We start from the raw sequence: 14,500 nt of genomic DNA on the forward strand, positions 1-14,500 counted from the left end.
GTGGCTCATGCCTATAATCCCAGGACTTTGGGAGGCCGAGGCGGATGGATCACCTGAGGTCAAGAGTTCGAGACCAGGTTGGCCAACATGACGAAACCCTGTCTCTACTAAAAATACAACCAAGAAAAGTAGCTGGATGTGGTGGCAGGCGCCTGTAATCCCAGCTACTTGGGAGACTGAGGCAGGAGAATTGCTGGACCCCAGGAGGTGGAGGAGGTTGCAGTGGGCCAAGATCACGCCACTGCCACTGCACTCCAGCCTGGGCGACTGAGCAATAATTTGTCTCAAAAAAAAAAAAAAAAAAAGTAAGAAGTGATGGAGGAAGTACCCACTTCACTGGAAAAAAGGTAATGATGGGTGGGCTAAGTTGGATAAATCGTGGTAGGAGGAGGTAAAGCGGCCTATACAGGCATAAGGTGTTATTACCATTATCCTGTGCCCACAGGATTAACAATCTTTCCTTTTTTATAAACCAAAAAGATATTTAAAGTCATAACTGGATTCTAAACCCTTCAGGGCAATGCTGGCTGCTCACGGGTTCACTGGAAAAAGTCTAGCAGTTCTGGACAGGGACAGGGAGGATCAGTGGAAGAACTGCTTGCCATTTGGTCTCTCCTGGATAGAACTTAGAGCAGCCTGGGGCCTCTGTTTCAACCCTCATCCAGACCTCTACTCTATACTGAGTCAGATGCACACAAGGATCTTGGGGGTGGCCTGTTGTGATGTATTGTTGCATAAAACAGGTGTTTTGCTAAACTGGGTAGGAAGAGTTGTAACAGATATTCTTCTCTTGGATCTTGACTCTGGGGTTCCTGTTCCATTTAGTGTGGTAGTTTTTCTTGGAGGATTTGGATTTTGGTAGGTGACATCCCATTGACCTGGAGAGGAAAGAGGAAATATAAATGATCAGCAATCAAGTTAGTCATTTGCTGATCTCTGGCTTTTAGAATACTGGGTAAGATCCTGTGGGAGGAAAGAGAATAAAGTGATTTATCCCATTGTTGATGAGGGATCCACCCTAGATATATGTGAAGTTAACTTACAGGAAGAAGCTCTTGATTCCAGGTCTGAGTGATGTCAAAAAGCATTTTGCACAATAAGTCAGGAAAGTGAGGTCCATTAGGAAGGGACAGGACTAAGAGCAACAAGGTGCCCTGAAGAGTGTGAACAGGGAATGGTGGAAGGGAAGCAGCATGTTATAAAAGCAAACACAGTGCAAATGAGATTGGATGTTAGAGATGAGATTGGATGGATGGATCTGGCAGCAGGAAATGCTTCGGGGGGAGCCGTAGAAGCAGTGCTTCTGGAGAAAAGCCTGGAGCCAAGCGGTGGCAATGATAATTAAGAAGGAGCAAGCATGCAAGAGGCATTGTTAAAGAAGTAGCCAAGAATTTGCAGGGCTTGATGAAGGAAGTGAAAGAAAGGGTAGAGAGATGGTGCTGAGCTCTTGAGCCTGAGCATTTGGGAGGAGGAAATGCCCAAGATGGTCCTGGGGAAGGCAGGAAAACAGGATCACCTTAGGAAGGGAAGATGAGCAGGTTGATATCAACTATGTTGATTTTTAGGAACTGTCAGGATGAAGTCAAGTCAACTGTCTCTCAGGAGGTTGGAGAGACATGACATTAGAGGTCAGGAGAAGGGTCGGAGCTGAGGACAAATATTCAAGAACTCCAGGGGTCCAAGAGGTAGGGATAGAAAGTGCAAAGGATAGAAAGCACATCTTTTTTTTACCTACACATATGATCAAAGTCGTCCATTTTCCCTAAAAATAGAGTGAAATTCTGCATCTTAATGAAGATAGAGATGTACAAGAATACCTCACCCTGTCCCCTCCAGGCATGCTTGCAAGCCCACGAGTCAGTGTGGCATAGCAGTGGGAAACTGTCTCCCCTCTCTAGCAAGCCCAGGTTTATAAGCTCTCAAGAAATGGCACAGATTTGGAATAAATGTCTGGAGTTGATCAAATTATGGGACAGACGTCAGCCTGGGAGTGCATTTTGGTCTTCCCATCATATGCCTCCCCACCCACCTCCCATCTCTTGCCCCATGGCTTCTGCTCCCCTAGCCCCTTACCTCTTCTTCTCCCTTACCTAAAATTCCCAGATACACTCTTTGGTAATGTCTTCGCTGTCTGCCAACAGGGTGCCGCTTTGGTCGGCTCGCATGTAGAAGCCATTGGGGGCCAGTACGGTGAGTAAGTTGCTCCCCTGAAGCTCGATACAGAAGTTGAGGGCAAACTTGCCCCAAGGGCGAAAGGTACCAAAGGAAGTTATTGACCAGAAGGATCCCCCCTGTGCTGGAGAAGGAAGAGCTTAGGTTGGTGGGCCATTCATAGGGGAGTCCTCCAGCAATCTAGCCTTGGAGAGGCTTCGTGGAGGCATGCCACCCTCCCCTGGCTGCCCCATCCTGCCTGCATTGGCAGGTCCTTCTACGGAAATGCAGGAGGGCCAATAGGGATTCCACTGCTGTCTGTTCTGCCAACCCACCTGGGGCTTTGAAGTGTGAAAACAAACAGAGATCCTGTTTTTCCTTTTTTTTTTTTTTTTTGAGATGGATTCTCGCTTTATGCCCAGGCTGGAGTACAGTGGCACAATCTCGGCTCACTGCAAACTCCGCCTCTGCCATTCCTCCTGCCTCAGCCTCCTGAGTAGCTGGCACTACAGGCGCCCACCACCACACCCGGCTAGTTTTTTGTATTTTTAGTAGAGATGGGGTTTCACCATGTTAGCCAGGATGGTCTCGATCTCCTGACCTCATGATCCACCCGCCTCGGCCTCCCAAAGTGCTGGGATTACAGGCGTGAGCCACTGTGCCTGGCCTGTTTTTCCTTTTATAATGAGAGGCCCTGGGTGGCAGGCCCTGAAGTCTGAGCTGGGGCTAAGGCAGGGACTAGACTGTGAACTCTCAGGCGGGGAAGAGGAGCCACTCACCCTGGAAGTGGTAGATACCCTGTCGGCAGGGTAGTAGGTGAATGCGGTCAGGCTGATCCTGGTTGCACTGTATGAGGTCATGGCCTGATGAGGAGCCCACATAGCCATAACGACCTCGCAATACAAGGAAGGGGCGATTGGCAAATAAAATCCCAAATTCCTCATTTGGGCCTGGAAGAAATAGGAAGGATTATCTGGATGGGCTGCCTTTAGGTGTTTTTCCCAAGTGGAAGCAGGAGGGGGGGACACTAATTGCAGAAGGGTGTGGTCAATATTTTAACATTGAATGAACACCTACTATGTGTCAGGTCTTACACTAGGTGCTTGTGAAATGCTTGTGAGAGCACCTAGCACATGCGAAACCCAAGAAGCTTTAATATTCTTCCTTCCTTTGAGGTGTGTTGATGTGTTTAATCCTCACAACAATTCTGTGAGGCCGCAGAATTGTAGACAATGAAATGTCCATTTTTATAGACGACAAAACTGAGGCTCAAGGAGGTGCTTTGCTCAAGTGATGACAAAAATTCAGTGACTGAACGAGTACAGACCCAAATCTTCTGACTCCGACTCTAGTGTTTTGTTTTTTTGTTTTTGTTTTTTTCCTTTTTTGAGATGGAGTCTCACTCTGTTGCCCAGGCTGGAATGCAGTGACACGATCTTGGCTCACTGCAACCTCCACCTCCCAGGTTCAAGCGATTCTCCTGCCTCAGCCTCCTGAGTAGCTGGGGTTACAGGTATGCACCACCACGTCTGGCTAGTTTTTGTATTTTCAGTAGAGATGGGGTTTCACCATGTTGGTCAGGCTGGTCTCAAACTTCCAACCTTGTGATCCACCCACCTCAGCCTCCCATAGTGCTGGGATTACAAGCGTGAGCCACCACACCCGGCCTTCAGTGTTCTTTTTAACCATCATATTCCACCTCCCTCTAAAGTTCTCCCTGACTTGGAATCATCTGGTAGGAAGGCTGCTCCACTCACCTGGAAGGGTAGCATTGGCCATCAGCAGGCCGTTGGGTGCAATGCCCAGGAAGCGCCCCCTGCAGGACTGCAGGATGATCCTGCCACAGTTCCAGTGCATTCGGAAGAACGTGTCAGACTCCAGGGGGTGCCCATCAGCCATCACTGCCCTGTGGCGCCTCTGGAAAGAATGTCAGGAACAGAGATGAGGAGTAAGGACCGACAATCTCAGCTTTCTAGGAATAAAACCAGTTTTATTCCTAGACTCTCTTTCCCACATCCCACCTATCAGCCTTTTTCATGCTCCCAGAGTTGATGAGAATCCTTTTGGAAGATGTACTGTGGCCTCAGCTCTCCCCGTTCCCCCAGTCTGTGCTGTATCCCAGAGCACAGCATAAAAACTAGGTCAGGATATCACAGGGAGAGAAATAAACCTCAGTCTTGACTCCAAAATCATTTTGAAGTAGATCATAGGCATAAAAGTGAAAGGTAAACTATGAAACATCTAGAAGAATACATAAGAGAAGTTCTTTGCAAGTTTGGGGTAGGCAATGGTTTCTTGGGACAAGAAAAGCAGTAACCATTTTAAAAAACTGATAAACTGAATTTCACTGAAATTAAAAACTTGCTTCTCAAAAGAGCCATTAAACAAATAAAAAGGCAAGCCCCAGGTTGGGAGAAAACTTTTGCAATACATATATTTGGCAAAGGACTTGGATTTAGAATACATAAAGAACTCTTACAACTCATTAATAAGACAAACAACCCAGTAACAAATAGCAAAGGATCTGAACAGATACGTTGCAGAGAAGATGTACAAATGGCCAATGAGCACATGAAAATGGGCACGGTGGCTCATACCTGTTATCCCAGCACTTTGGGAGGCTGAGGTGGGCAGATCATGAGGTCAGGAGTTCGAGACCAGCCTGGCCAACGTAGTGAAACCCCATCTCTACTAAAAATACAAAAAATTAGCCGGGCACGGTTGTGCATGCTTGTAGTCCCAGCTACTCGGGAGGTTGAGGTAGAAGAATCTCTTGAACCCAGGAGGCGGAACTTGTGGTGAGCTGAGACTGAGCCATTGCACTCCAGTCCAGGTGACAGAGTGAGACTTTGTCTCAAAAAAAAAAAAAAAAATTCTAAACCTTACTAATTATAAGGTAAATGTGAATTAAATCCATAAATTACGCACCCACTAGAGTGGCTAAAATAGAAAAGATAGATAATCCAAAAGCCAGCTTTACTGTTGGTGAGGATATGGAATTCTTAGAACCCTCACACATTATTGACAAGAATGTAAAGTAGTATAGTCACTTTAGAAAACTGACATTTTCTTATAAAGTTAAGCACATATCTATTATACAACCTAGTAATTCCACTCCTACATATTTACCCAAGATAAATGAAAATGTATGTTCACAAAAAGACTTGTACATGAATGCTTATAGCAACTTTATTCCTAATAGCCCAGACTAGAAACAACCCAAGTGTTCATCAACAAGTGAATAGATAAACAAATCATGTTTATGAGCAGCATTATAGAATACCATTCGGCAATAAAAAGGAATGAACTACTGATACACCAACATTATGAACGAATCTTAAAAACATTGTGCCAAGCAGAAGAAACATATGTACCATACATACTGTATGTTTCCATTTATCAGAAATGCTAAAGTAGGTAGGCAAATCTAATTCACAGAGACAGAACACAGATCAGTGGTAGCTGGGAGAGGGAGGGCGAGGGTGGAGGGAAACTGCAAAGAAACAAGAGGAAATTCTGTGGTGTTGAAAATATTCTCTCACTTGTGATATGCTTATGGCATGGTTGCATGGATGGATACATTTGTCAAAACTTACTGAATTTTACACTTAATAGGTGCATTTTATTTATAAAACATACATAATATACATATTTGTATACAATATACATAATTTATACATATGTGTATTATATAATTTACATACATGCAAATTATACCTTAATACAGTTGATTTTTTTTTTTTTTTTAAAAGGAGGCCCCATTGGGTGAAAATGAATGTTTATCGACACGTGCCTCCACAGCCCACATCATCCTCTCACCATTTGCCTTGAAAAAGAAGGAAGTCTAGGCAGGGAGAGCTCAGAGCTTAAGGTTTCTCTTGCTCAGGAAGCCAAGGTCTCACCTGGGCTAGGTAGTAGCCATTGGCTGAACGAAGCTGCACAGTGGGGCTCTCACTGTCACATTCAAACTGGAACAAGGACATTGGGGTTAAGCGCTCAGAAGCAGCACGCACCTCATCATCTGCAGAGGAAGCGCATATCAGTAAAAGCCTCACCCTCAGTCTCGGCCCCTTCTCCATGTTTTATGACCAGGGCTTCTGTCCCTCCTCTTTCCCTTCTCAACCTTCATCACTTTCTGTTGGACCATGGTAGGTCTGCAGACGACCCAGGCAACTTTCCCCTAAATCCCATACCCATGCTTTTCTGTCCTTCTCGACGGCACAAAAGATCCCCTTGGGACCCCAGGATCTTCCTTATTAGCAGACTCAAAAATCTATGCTGATCCCAAACACGTTTTCCTCTTTTCAACAGCCAGCCCTTCCTCTCTCCATCGCTGTGTTGGGCCCAGCACTTACCGTAGATGACTGAAATGAACCGCCGAGTCTTTGACCTGAGTCTCACCCAGGTTGGGCAGTGCTGTAGGATGAACCACTCCTCACCCCTCACGGGGTTGCAGCCCAGGCCCAAGAGCAGATGCGTGCCCTGTGGATATAACATGCCTCCTTCTCCATCACACAGTGCCACAAGCCCTCCAGGCCGCACTTGCATGTGAAAAGCTGTCTGTGATGAGGGTTGGGAGAACAGCCGGTCTACATGGGACAAAAAGTGGTGTGTAGAGGTCTCCAGGTGGTAGCATCCATCTCGAAAATGCAACAGGAAGCCACACTCCTCCAGGCAGGGAACTGCTGCATCCACCCAGATGCGGCCCATAGTGGGGTCAGCCCGGGCATAGCAGCGGTGGATGGGGCTGTAGAGGATCACGTGGACATGGAGGGCTGGTCGGGGGGTCCACATGTGGTAAGCTGAGAGGACCCGGGAAGTGCAAAACACGTCCTTGCCATTGGACTCCAGATAACGACCAGAAATTAGGCACTGGAGGGTCCACTTGCTGTTCCGGTGGAAACGCAATAGAAAGCACCCATGGTGGCTGGTCCTTGGGCGGCCATAACACATAGTGCCATCACACTCACACAGCAGGTAGAGGCCCTGCACACTCTTTAGTCGTACCACGGCCTGTGTCTCATGCTCATTGCTCACCAGGATCTCCCAGGTCTGGAGGCATCAGGAGGCAGAGGAGGGAAATCAGTGTCACTAAGTTACCAGACCAAGGATCCCTGCAACTGTCATGGCTGGCATCATCCTGGCACCTTCATCAGCACCAACCACCTGCCCTTCCACATCAGCCCTGGTATCTCCTTGCTGTCAGCTCTTCCACTTTCCCACTCTCCCCTCATCAAAAGATCTCTGGGCCCTTCCACCCCTGCAGCCAGATGGCAAGATCCAAAGATAAGTTCTTGATGTCCACCTCCTTCAGCTAACAAAAGGTAAACCTCCCTCCTTTCTTAATCCCGCTCTTCAATATCTAATTTTTAAAGAAATGCTTTGGTATAAGTCTTACTTTTTTCTTCCTCACTGTTGTCCACAGAGAGCACCCTTAGCCAATAACTCCATCCCCAAAGGTTGCCTTCCAGCATAGCAAGACAGAAGCAAAAGCTCTTATAGGCAGGCCGTGGCTCCAGGGATGAAGATGGGAGCACGAACAGTTCAGATGCAACTGCCTGGTTCAGCTGTGATCAACCTTGTTATAAAAGGAAGAACTTCTCCCCTGCCTCACTCTGGCACCCATCCCAGAGGTGCCTACATTCCTCTCTAGAATGAAGACCAACACTGCTAGGGCTTCTGGAGTTCCCCTTTCTCAAACCACAACCAGAACAGAAACATAGGCTTTGCAATAACTCCACTGGTCCAACTTCCCCTGGATGCCCACAATTCTGCTTTCCCACCTGGGCTCTCCACTTCTCTTCTTTATGACACAACCACCCTGTGCTGGGATGGGGAATAGGGGACAGTTAGAGCAGGACAAGGCAGCGAGGGCAAGGCTGAGGCTTCTTTTTGTGGAATAAGTTGAGAGGTGGGAGATGGGGCAATGGGGTCTGTGAACAAAAGCCTGGAGTAGAAAAGTCTCAGGGCTGGCAATGGCAGAACCTAGGAAAGTGATTAGGTTGAGAGTACATCCCACTTTCATATACAGGCAAGTGCATACACACACACACACACACACACACAGAGCTTGGCCACTCAGAAAACTGGTTCCAGTATAGGTTTGCTTTGTCACCTGTCTCCTGCCCAAACTCTTCGCAGTTGCAGTGACTGTATTCTTGCATGCCTCAAAGGTGAGGTAAGTTCCTGCCCAGCTGATGAGCCCAACCCTTAGGTCCTCAGCCTTGGGATGTCTGTGTATCCACTCCATCTCATCCATGGGGCCGACACCACAGGTGATGACTCCGTCTGGCCCAGCCCTCCCCCCCGTAGTGAGGTTCCACAGGCCATAGGGCCTGTAGTACCCACCAGATGTTCCCAGAGAGAACTTCCCAGGCAGAGGCTGGCCTGGGGCCCAGCACCTCTGTGACCCGGGAGCATTGTGACTGTGAGGGCAGCCTCTTATCCCACTGTAGTGGGGAAAGGGCCCTTGCCCAGCAGCATTAATCCATGGCCTAGAGGAGGCGGGTCCAGAGCCTCCGGTGTTTGCCTTCCTATTCCCCTCTGGGCACCGAGGTAGGCTGAGCTGAGACCAGGATCTGGAACTTCAACCTGTGAATTTAGGCAAGTTTTCCCCTTTCTTTACCTCTGTTTCTCATTCTAATAACAGGATAGAAATCAACCTCTTTCCTCCCAAGGAAGTGGGTTCTGCCTGGCTCCCTTGCAGCTCAGGTATTTTGTTAAGTAAAAGATATCCAAGAAAAATCTATCAACTTTTATGGCCTTTAAGAGGATGAGGTCAAAATGTTCCAGATGTTGCTTTGCAGGGAGTATGAGGAAACCCTAGTTAATCAGCTGACATCAAATAACACATATTCATCACGAAGGCTGGCTCAGGACCTGGGTAAGGAGAAGCGCATAGGTGGAGAGAGCACCAAGCAGCCCTCCTCAACCCCATCTGCTCTGCTGGTGGGTAGGACAGCTGGCTGGGCAGACAGTCAGAGCTCCTGCAAGGATATCTTTCCCCTTCAAAGAATCTCCGAGTTATAGTCTCTTGGACTCACTTCCTGCAAAGCTTGAGGAGAAAACCCAGCTCAGAACCTGGAAAAAGTGACATGAAGGAAAAAGTGACATGAAAGAAAAAGAAAGGCAAAAAGAAGTGATGGTGAGTTCTGCCTAAGCCTGGCTAGGATCCAAGGAAAAATGGGCAGTCAATCACACTTGGAGAATAGGCCACTCTCCTGGTTCCTTTTTTTGAGACGGGGTCTTGCTCTGCTAGCTAGGTTGGAGTGCATCTCAGTTGACCGCAGCCTTGATCTCCCAAGCTCAAGTGATCCTCCTGCCTCAGCCTCCTGAGGTGCTGGGACCACAGGTGTGCACCTCCACGACCACGTATTTTTTTATTTTTTTTTGTAGAGATGGGATCTTGCCCTGTTGCCCAGGCTGGTCTTTAACTTCTGGGATCAAGCAATCCTCCTGCCTCAGCCTCCCAAAGTGCTAGAATTACAGGCATGAGCCACAGTGCCCAGCCACCTCTGGTTCCTTACACCTGCTTTCCTATTCCCCATAGGTGGGGTCTTCCCAGGTAGCAAGAGTCTCAGTGGCGAGCAGCAAGGAACTACAAGCCCCAGACTCCACCCATGTTTTATAAAATAAGGATAATAGACTATTAGTGGCAGAATCCTCTGGGTAATTTTATTTTTTATTTTTTTGAGACGGAGTCTTGCGCTGTCACCCTGGAGTGCAGTGGTGCAATCTCAACTCACTGCAAGCTCTGCCTCCCGGGTTCACAACCTCTCGAGTAGCTGGGACTACAGGCACCCACCACCGCGCCCGGCTAATTTTTTGTATTTTTTTTTTAATAGAGACGGGGTTTCACTGTGGTCTCAATCTTCTGACCTCGTGATCTACCTGCCTCAGCCTCCCAGTGCTGGGATTACAGGCGTGAGCCACCGCGCCTGGCCTCCCCTGGGTAATTTTAAAGATTCATATTGTTGGGCATGAGACTAGTCCTGACGAATCACATTTTCTGAAACGTACCTCAGGATTCGCATTATTAACGCACATTCTCTCCCCCTCTAATTTTAATGTGCAAGGCAAACATTAAGAACTGCTCTAAGTAGCTACGAGAATGATGGGAAGAGTTACGTGGTTCATGGAACTATGAAGGGAGATCCTGTAATCTTCAGCAAAGGGTCCTTGGAGCTGGGAAGGAATGAGACTTCCACCACTGGAAACCCTACAGTATTTCCAGCCCAATAAGGAGGGAGAAGCTGAGCTGAAGGTATGTGTGGGTGGGGTTGCCCTGCAGCCTTCGCTGCTTTGATCCTCTCCCATGTTGTCTCTTGGTACCCAGTAACCCAGCCTCCCCGTTGCAGGCTATAGACAACACCGTGTACAAACCACAGCAAATTTATTACTCAAGATCCAGTGCCACATTATAGCACCACCCGGAACCCTCACCTTCCCCCCCAACCTGGCCCCTAGAGTACACCCAAAACAGAAAAAAAAGGAAACCCAGATCCCTGCTCCTCCTCTGGAAGAGGGGGCCTTGGCCAGGAAGCCCCTTCCATAGGTCCCAGCAGGCAGGAGAGTGGACCCCTCTGTGCCCAGAGAGCAAGGCTCCAGGCTCCAACAACAGAGAGAACATGCAGGCAGGAGCAGGAGCAGAGGCCTGTGGCTGTGGGGGAGGAAGAGTGGGAGGAAAGGGCACTGCCTGAGGAGTCCGGGAGTCTGGTCATCCCGGGGATGCACGCAGGAGCTTCCGGGCATCAGGGGCCTGCCCCTGGCTGGTTAGCGCTTTGACAGCTCGTGGGACAGCCAGTCCAGACCATCATAGAGACCTGTGCCTTGGGTGGCACAGGTGGCCTGGACATACCACTGTGGGGAAAAGGAAAGAAAGAGGTCAGCAACCAGGAACAAAAGGGCCTTTATATCCCTGTCCCAGCCTGTGGCCTCCCTAAAGAGGCAGGATTCAGCACCAGGTGGGCAGGACTCTTACCGTGCGGCTGCGCAAGTGCTGTAGCCCCAGCTTGTCAGTCAGCTCGCTCACGGGCATGGCGTTGGGCATGTCTTGCTTGTTGGCAAATACCAGCAGCACTGCATCCCGCAGCTCGTCCTCCTGCAGCTGAGAGGGGAGAAGAGAAGGTGGGACCCAGGCTGCGTCGTCTTTACTGTGTGGGGAATTCCCTTTCTACCTCCTAGGATCTTGATTGGAAAAAAAAATATTGTGTAGTCTGCCACTGAAGACAAGACATAGTTGTAAATGAGCTTGAGGTGACCTGAGCCATAAGTCCAGAAAAGAAAGACCTTTTCCTAATTTGAGTACTTGCCTAGGCAAAATGACAACATTTCCAAATGGAAAAGGCAAGAATGTAAAATGTTTCTCTTTACCACATATAAGTCCCATTTCCCCTGCAACTTCTCAGACTCAGATGTAAAGACATGAGAATGCAGCTGGGCGCGGTGGCTCATGCCTGTAATCCTAGCACTTTGGGAGGCTGGGGCAGGTGGATCACCTGAGGTCGGGAGTTCGAGACCAGCCCGGCCAACATGGTGAAACCCCATCTCTGCTAAAAATACAAAAATTAGCTGGGCATGGCAGAAGGCGCCCGTAATCCCAGCTACTCAGGAAGCTGAGGCAGGAGAATCGCTTGAACCCGGGAGGAAGAGGTTGCAGTGAGCCAAGATTGTGCCTTTGCACTCCAGCCTGGGCAACAAGAGCAAAACACCATCTCAAAAAAAAAAAAAAAAAAAAAAAAAAGACACGAGAATGCACAGAAAAAGTCAGTCCCATCCAAAACAGGGTGAGATACACAATGTATCTGTCCATAAAGAAAAACTTATATTTCTGGTCTTCAATGCTTGTTGGGGGCTCCCTGACTTCTATAGCACTAGAGAGATCACTCTGTCCCCAACCTGAGGGTTCAGTTCCCAGGGCTCTGGGTACTTACCATCTTCTGGAGTTCATCAGCAGATTCTTGGACCCGCTCCCGGTCATTACTGTCCACCACAAAGATGAGGCCCTGGGCAAGAAGGAAGAAAGGAGAAGCAATCACTCCTGCCTGGGACATACTGTAGTGTGGCCCTTTCTCTTCTCTTGCCGTCTGTAATTGTGTTAATCCTTCTCATCTAGTAAACGCTACAGAAGTTTACAGAACTCCAAAGAAGCTCTACAGAAGTCCCAGCACAAACTAGAGACCCCACCGCAAAGAAGTAGTAGTTTATCTAAAGAAGTGCAAGGAAATAAAGACATGTGATGAGGGCTAAATCAGGCAGCCTGGCCCCAGAATCCTGCTTCTAAAGAGAAGTTCAAGCTGGTGAAGACTAAGGTGAGTTCTGAAGAGTGAGTAGAGGGTAGCCAAACAGAGCGGGTAGAAGCGGGGAAGGGTTTTCTCCTTGGCCTGGGGGCCCAGCCCAGGCCAACAATTCTGTTCTCCCAGCCCTAACACCTTTTCCCGTGGGGTTAGAGAGTCCCCTCCCAACACTCCACCTGAGTGTTCTGGAAGTAGTGCCGCCACAGAGGCCGAATCTTGTCCTGGCCTCCCACGTCCCAGACTGTGAAACAGATGTTCTTATATTCCACTGTTTCTACATTGAAGCCTGCAGATAATTGGGAAAAAAAAATATGAGAAAAACTCCTGAAAGGAAGGAACTCACTGAAACTACTTAGATCTCAGCAGGGACACAAAACCAGAAGGCAATGATCAAGGCCCAGGGGAACAGAACCCCAGAACTGCCGGTCAACAGGGCGGGGCTAGGTCACATCCACCCCGCCTCCGGTATCCACGTAGAGATACCCTGACCCACTTCTCAAATAGCTGTATCTGGTGTCAGGGTCAGCTCCAGAAAAGTGGCAGAACTGGGAGCAGACCCCGAGAGGGCCCGCCGCGGCGCTCCCGCTCCCTGCTTCGTCCCCGGGCTCACCTATGGTTGGGATGGTGGTGACAATCTCCCCCAACTTCAGTTTGTACAGGATTGTGGTCTTGCCAGCCGCATCCAAGCCAACTGCAACGGAGAGGGGCACAGGGATGGAGATGGGAGCGAGGGAGCCCCCTAGAGACCAGGGAAAATGAGAGGCCACAACAGCTGATGGTGACGGGGGCGGAGAGCGGGAGCGCCTCCAGGTGCGCGTCGTTATCTACCTTCGGGGCCTGGAGGGCAGTTGGGTGGCGTGAGCCAACTCCAAAGAGGGCGCGGCGCGGGAAAGGGCTGGGATGCGAGGGGCACGGGGGGTAGGCCGCGCTCCTTTTAAAAGTCGTCTCCAAGGGCGGAATCCTCCCTTCTTATCAGCCGGGCAGGGGCGGAGGGAGCTTCACCCCACCCAGGCCCGCAGCTCCGGGTGTCAGGCCCCGGGGTCGGCGCTGCAGACCGGGACCCGCCCGAGAGCTGAGGCCCCGGGGCGTTAGGAGGTGGGTGACTCGGGGCCAGAGACCCAGGTGAGCGGGGCTGGAGGGACGCGGGGGCGGAAGGGCTGCGCCGGGGCCGGCGCCCCGGTCCGGGCCGCGCGCTCGATCTGCCTCACCCATGAGAATCCGCATCTGCTTCTTCCCGAAGATCCGCGAAAAGAGCGCGGACACGGTGAGGCCCATGGCGGGGCCCGGGGAGGGGGCGCGGGCACCGACGCGGGGTGCGGGCTGGAACTGGCCGGCCGCGGGGGGATGGGGCGCAGCAGCAGCAGGAGGAGGCTCCGCCACCGCCTCCGCGCGTCGCTGCCCTCCCGACGTCACCGCGGGCCCGCCCCCACCCGGGCCCCGCCCCCGGCTCTGGGCCCCGCCCCACCCCGGGTCTGGCTCCTGGGGAAGCGGAAGCTCCGCGAGTAGCTGCCTCTGGCCTGGGTGCCGCGCCGCTCTTATTTGGGAACGGGTCTGGGTCTCCAACGTGCCTGTCAGGCCTGTGGCCGCCAAACCGGCAGCCCGAGCGCGGCTGAGGAAAGGCTTCATCGCTCCGCATCGGCCTCTGCCCCCATTTTCAGTGGCCGGCCGCTGGGCTTTGGTTTGTGGCGTCCAGGCCGCTAGGGCTCCGGTTTTAGCTTTTGGGAACCAGTAGCACTGAACGTGCGCACCACTCTCCTTTGGGGAGCGGAAGATGCGCTTAGGGGTCTTGGTCCTCCCTTTACCGCCTCATCTTCCACTGAGGGTCTTGCGCGTAGGAGGTGGTCGTGTGGAGTGCGCCGGAGGTAGGGGTAGGTGCCCAAGTGCTAGCTAGCTTCCATGGTTCCTCAAAACGCCTACTTCGTAATTCCCAATCAGCGGAACCAGTGTAAGATTCCCGGCCTTGGGCGGCGTGGTCGCAGACCCACTCCTGGGCTGTTGAAGTCCACCTTCGCTTAGATCGCCCTGCGGGCCCCGCCTCTCAGTCCAGGCGCTGG

General features: G+C 50.5%; 2 protein-coding genes and 1 long non-coding RNA gene across 10 annotated transcripts in view; 1 reads left to right on the forward strand and 2 right to left on the reverse strand.

Annotated features, from left to right (window-relative positions):
• Positions 1-353: 353 nt before the first annotated feature.
• On the reverse strand, positions 354-8,959 carry FSCN3 (fascin actin-bundling protein 3). Of its 4 annotated transcripts, none has more exons than XM_009203815.2 (7): positions 8,267-8,569; positions 6,507-7,203; positions 6,054-6,172; positions 3,909-4,068; positions 2,931-3,101; positions 2,091-2,291; positions 354-878 (listed from the first exon to the last, which is right to left on the reverse strand). In XM_009203815.2, the coding sequence occupies exons 1-7, from the start codon at positions 8,408-8,410 to the stop codon at positions 685-687; spliced, it is 1,686 nt and encodes a 561-aa protein (XP_009202079.1). In that variant the 5' UTR covers positions 8,411-8,569; the 3' UTR covers positions 354-684. The 4 variants fall into 4 exon arrangements, with proteins under 4 accessions (XP_009202079.1, XP_017811666.1, XP_009202080.1 ...); XM_017956177.1 differs by lacking the exon at positions 8,267-8,569 and adding an exon at positions 7,550-7,731; XM_009203816.3 differs by having other exon boundaries at positions 702-878; positions 2,091-2,296; positions 8,267-8,959.
• Positions 8,960-8,967: 8 nt separating this feature from the next.
• Positions 8,968-14,500, forward strand: part of LOC103883222 — a 60,055-nt gene continuing 54,522 nt past the window's right edge. For 2 of the 5 annotated variants that reach the window (XR_002520748.2, XR_004183436.1), the window contains exons 1-3: positions 8,975-9,295; positions 10,227-10,414; positions 12,266-12,461. This is a non-coding gene — a long non-coding RNA (uncharacterized LOC103883222). Of the gene's footprint in view, positions 9,296-10,226; positions 10,415-12,265; positions 12,462-14,500 lie in introns of all 5 variants that reach the window. The other 3 variants (XR_004183435.1, XR_004183434.1, XR_004183433.1) reach the window with 3 other exon arrangements.
• ARF5 (ADP ribosylation factor 5) lies at positions 10,924-13,721 on the reverse strand. Its single transcript, NM_001168927.1, has 6 exons — positions 13,655-13,721; positions 13,057-13,137; positions 12,623-12,732; positions 12,084-12,155; positions 11,132-11,257; positions 10,924-11,010 (listed from the first exon to the last, which is right to left on the reverse strand). The coding sequence occupies exons 1-6, from the start codon at positions 13,719-13,721 to the stop codon at positions 10,924-10,926; spliced, it is 543 nt and encodes a 180-aa protein (NP_001162398.1).

This window comes from Papio anubis, chromosome 4 (genome assembly GCF_008728515.1).
Source record: "Papio anubis isolate 15944 chromosome 4, Panubis1.0, whole genome shotgun sequence".
NCBI classification, from domain to species: Eukaryota; Metazoa; Chordata; class Mammalia; order Primates; family Cercopithecidae; genus Papio; species Papio anubis.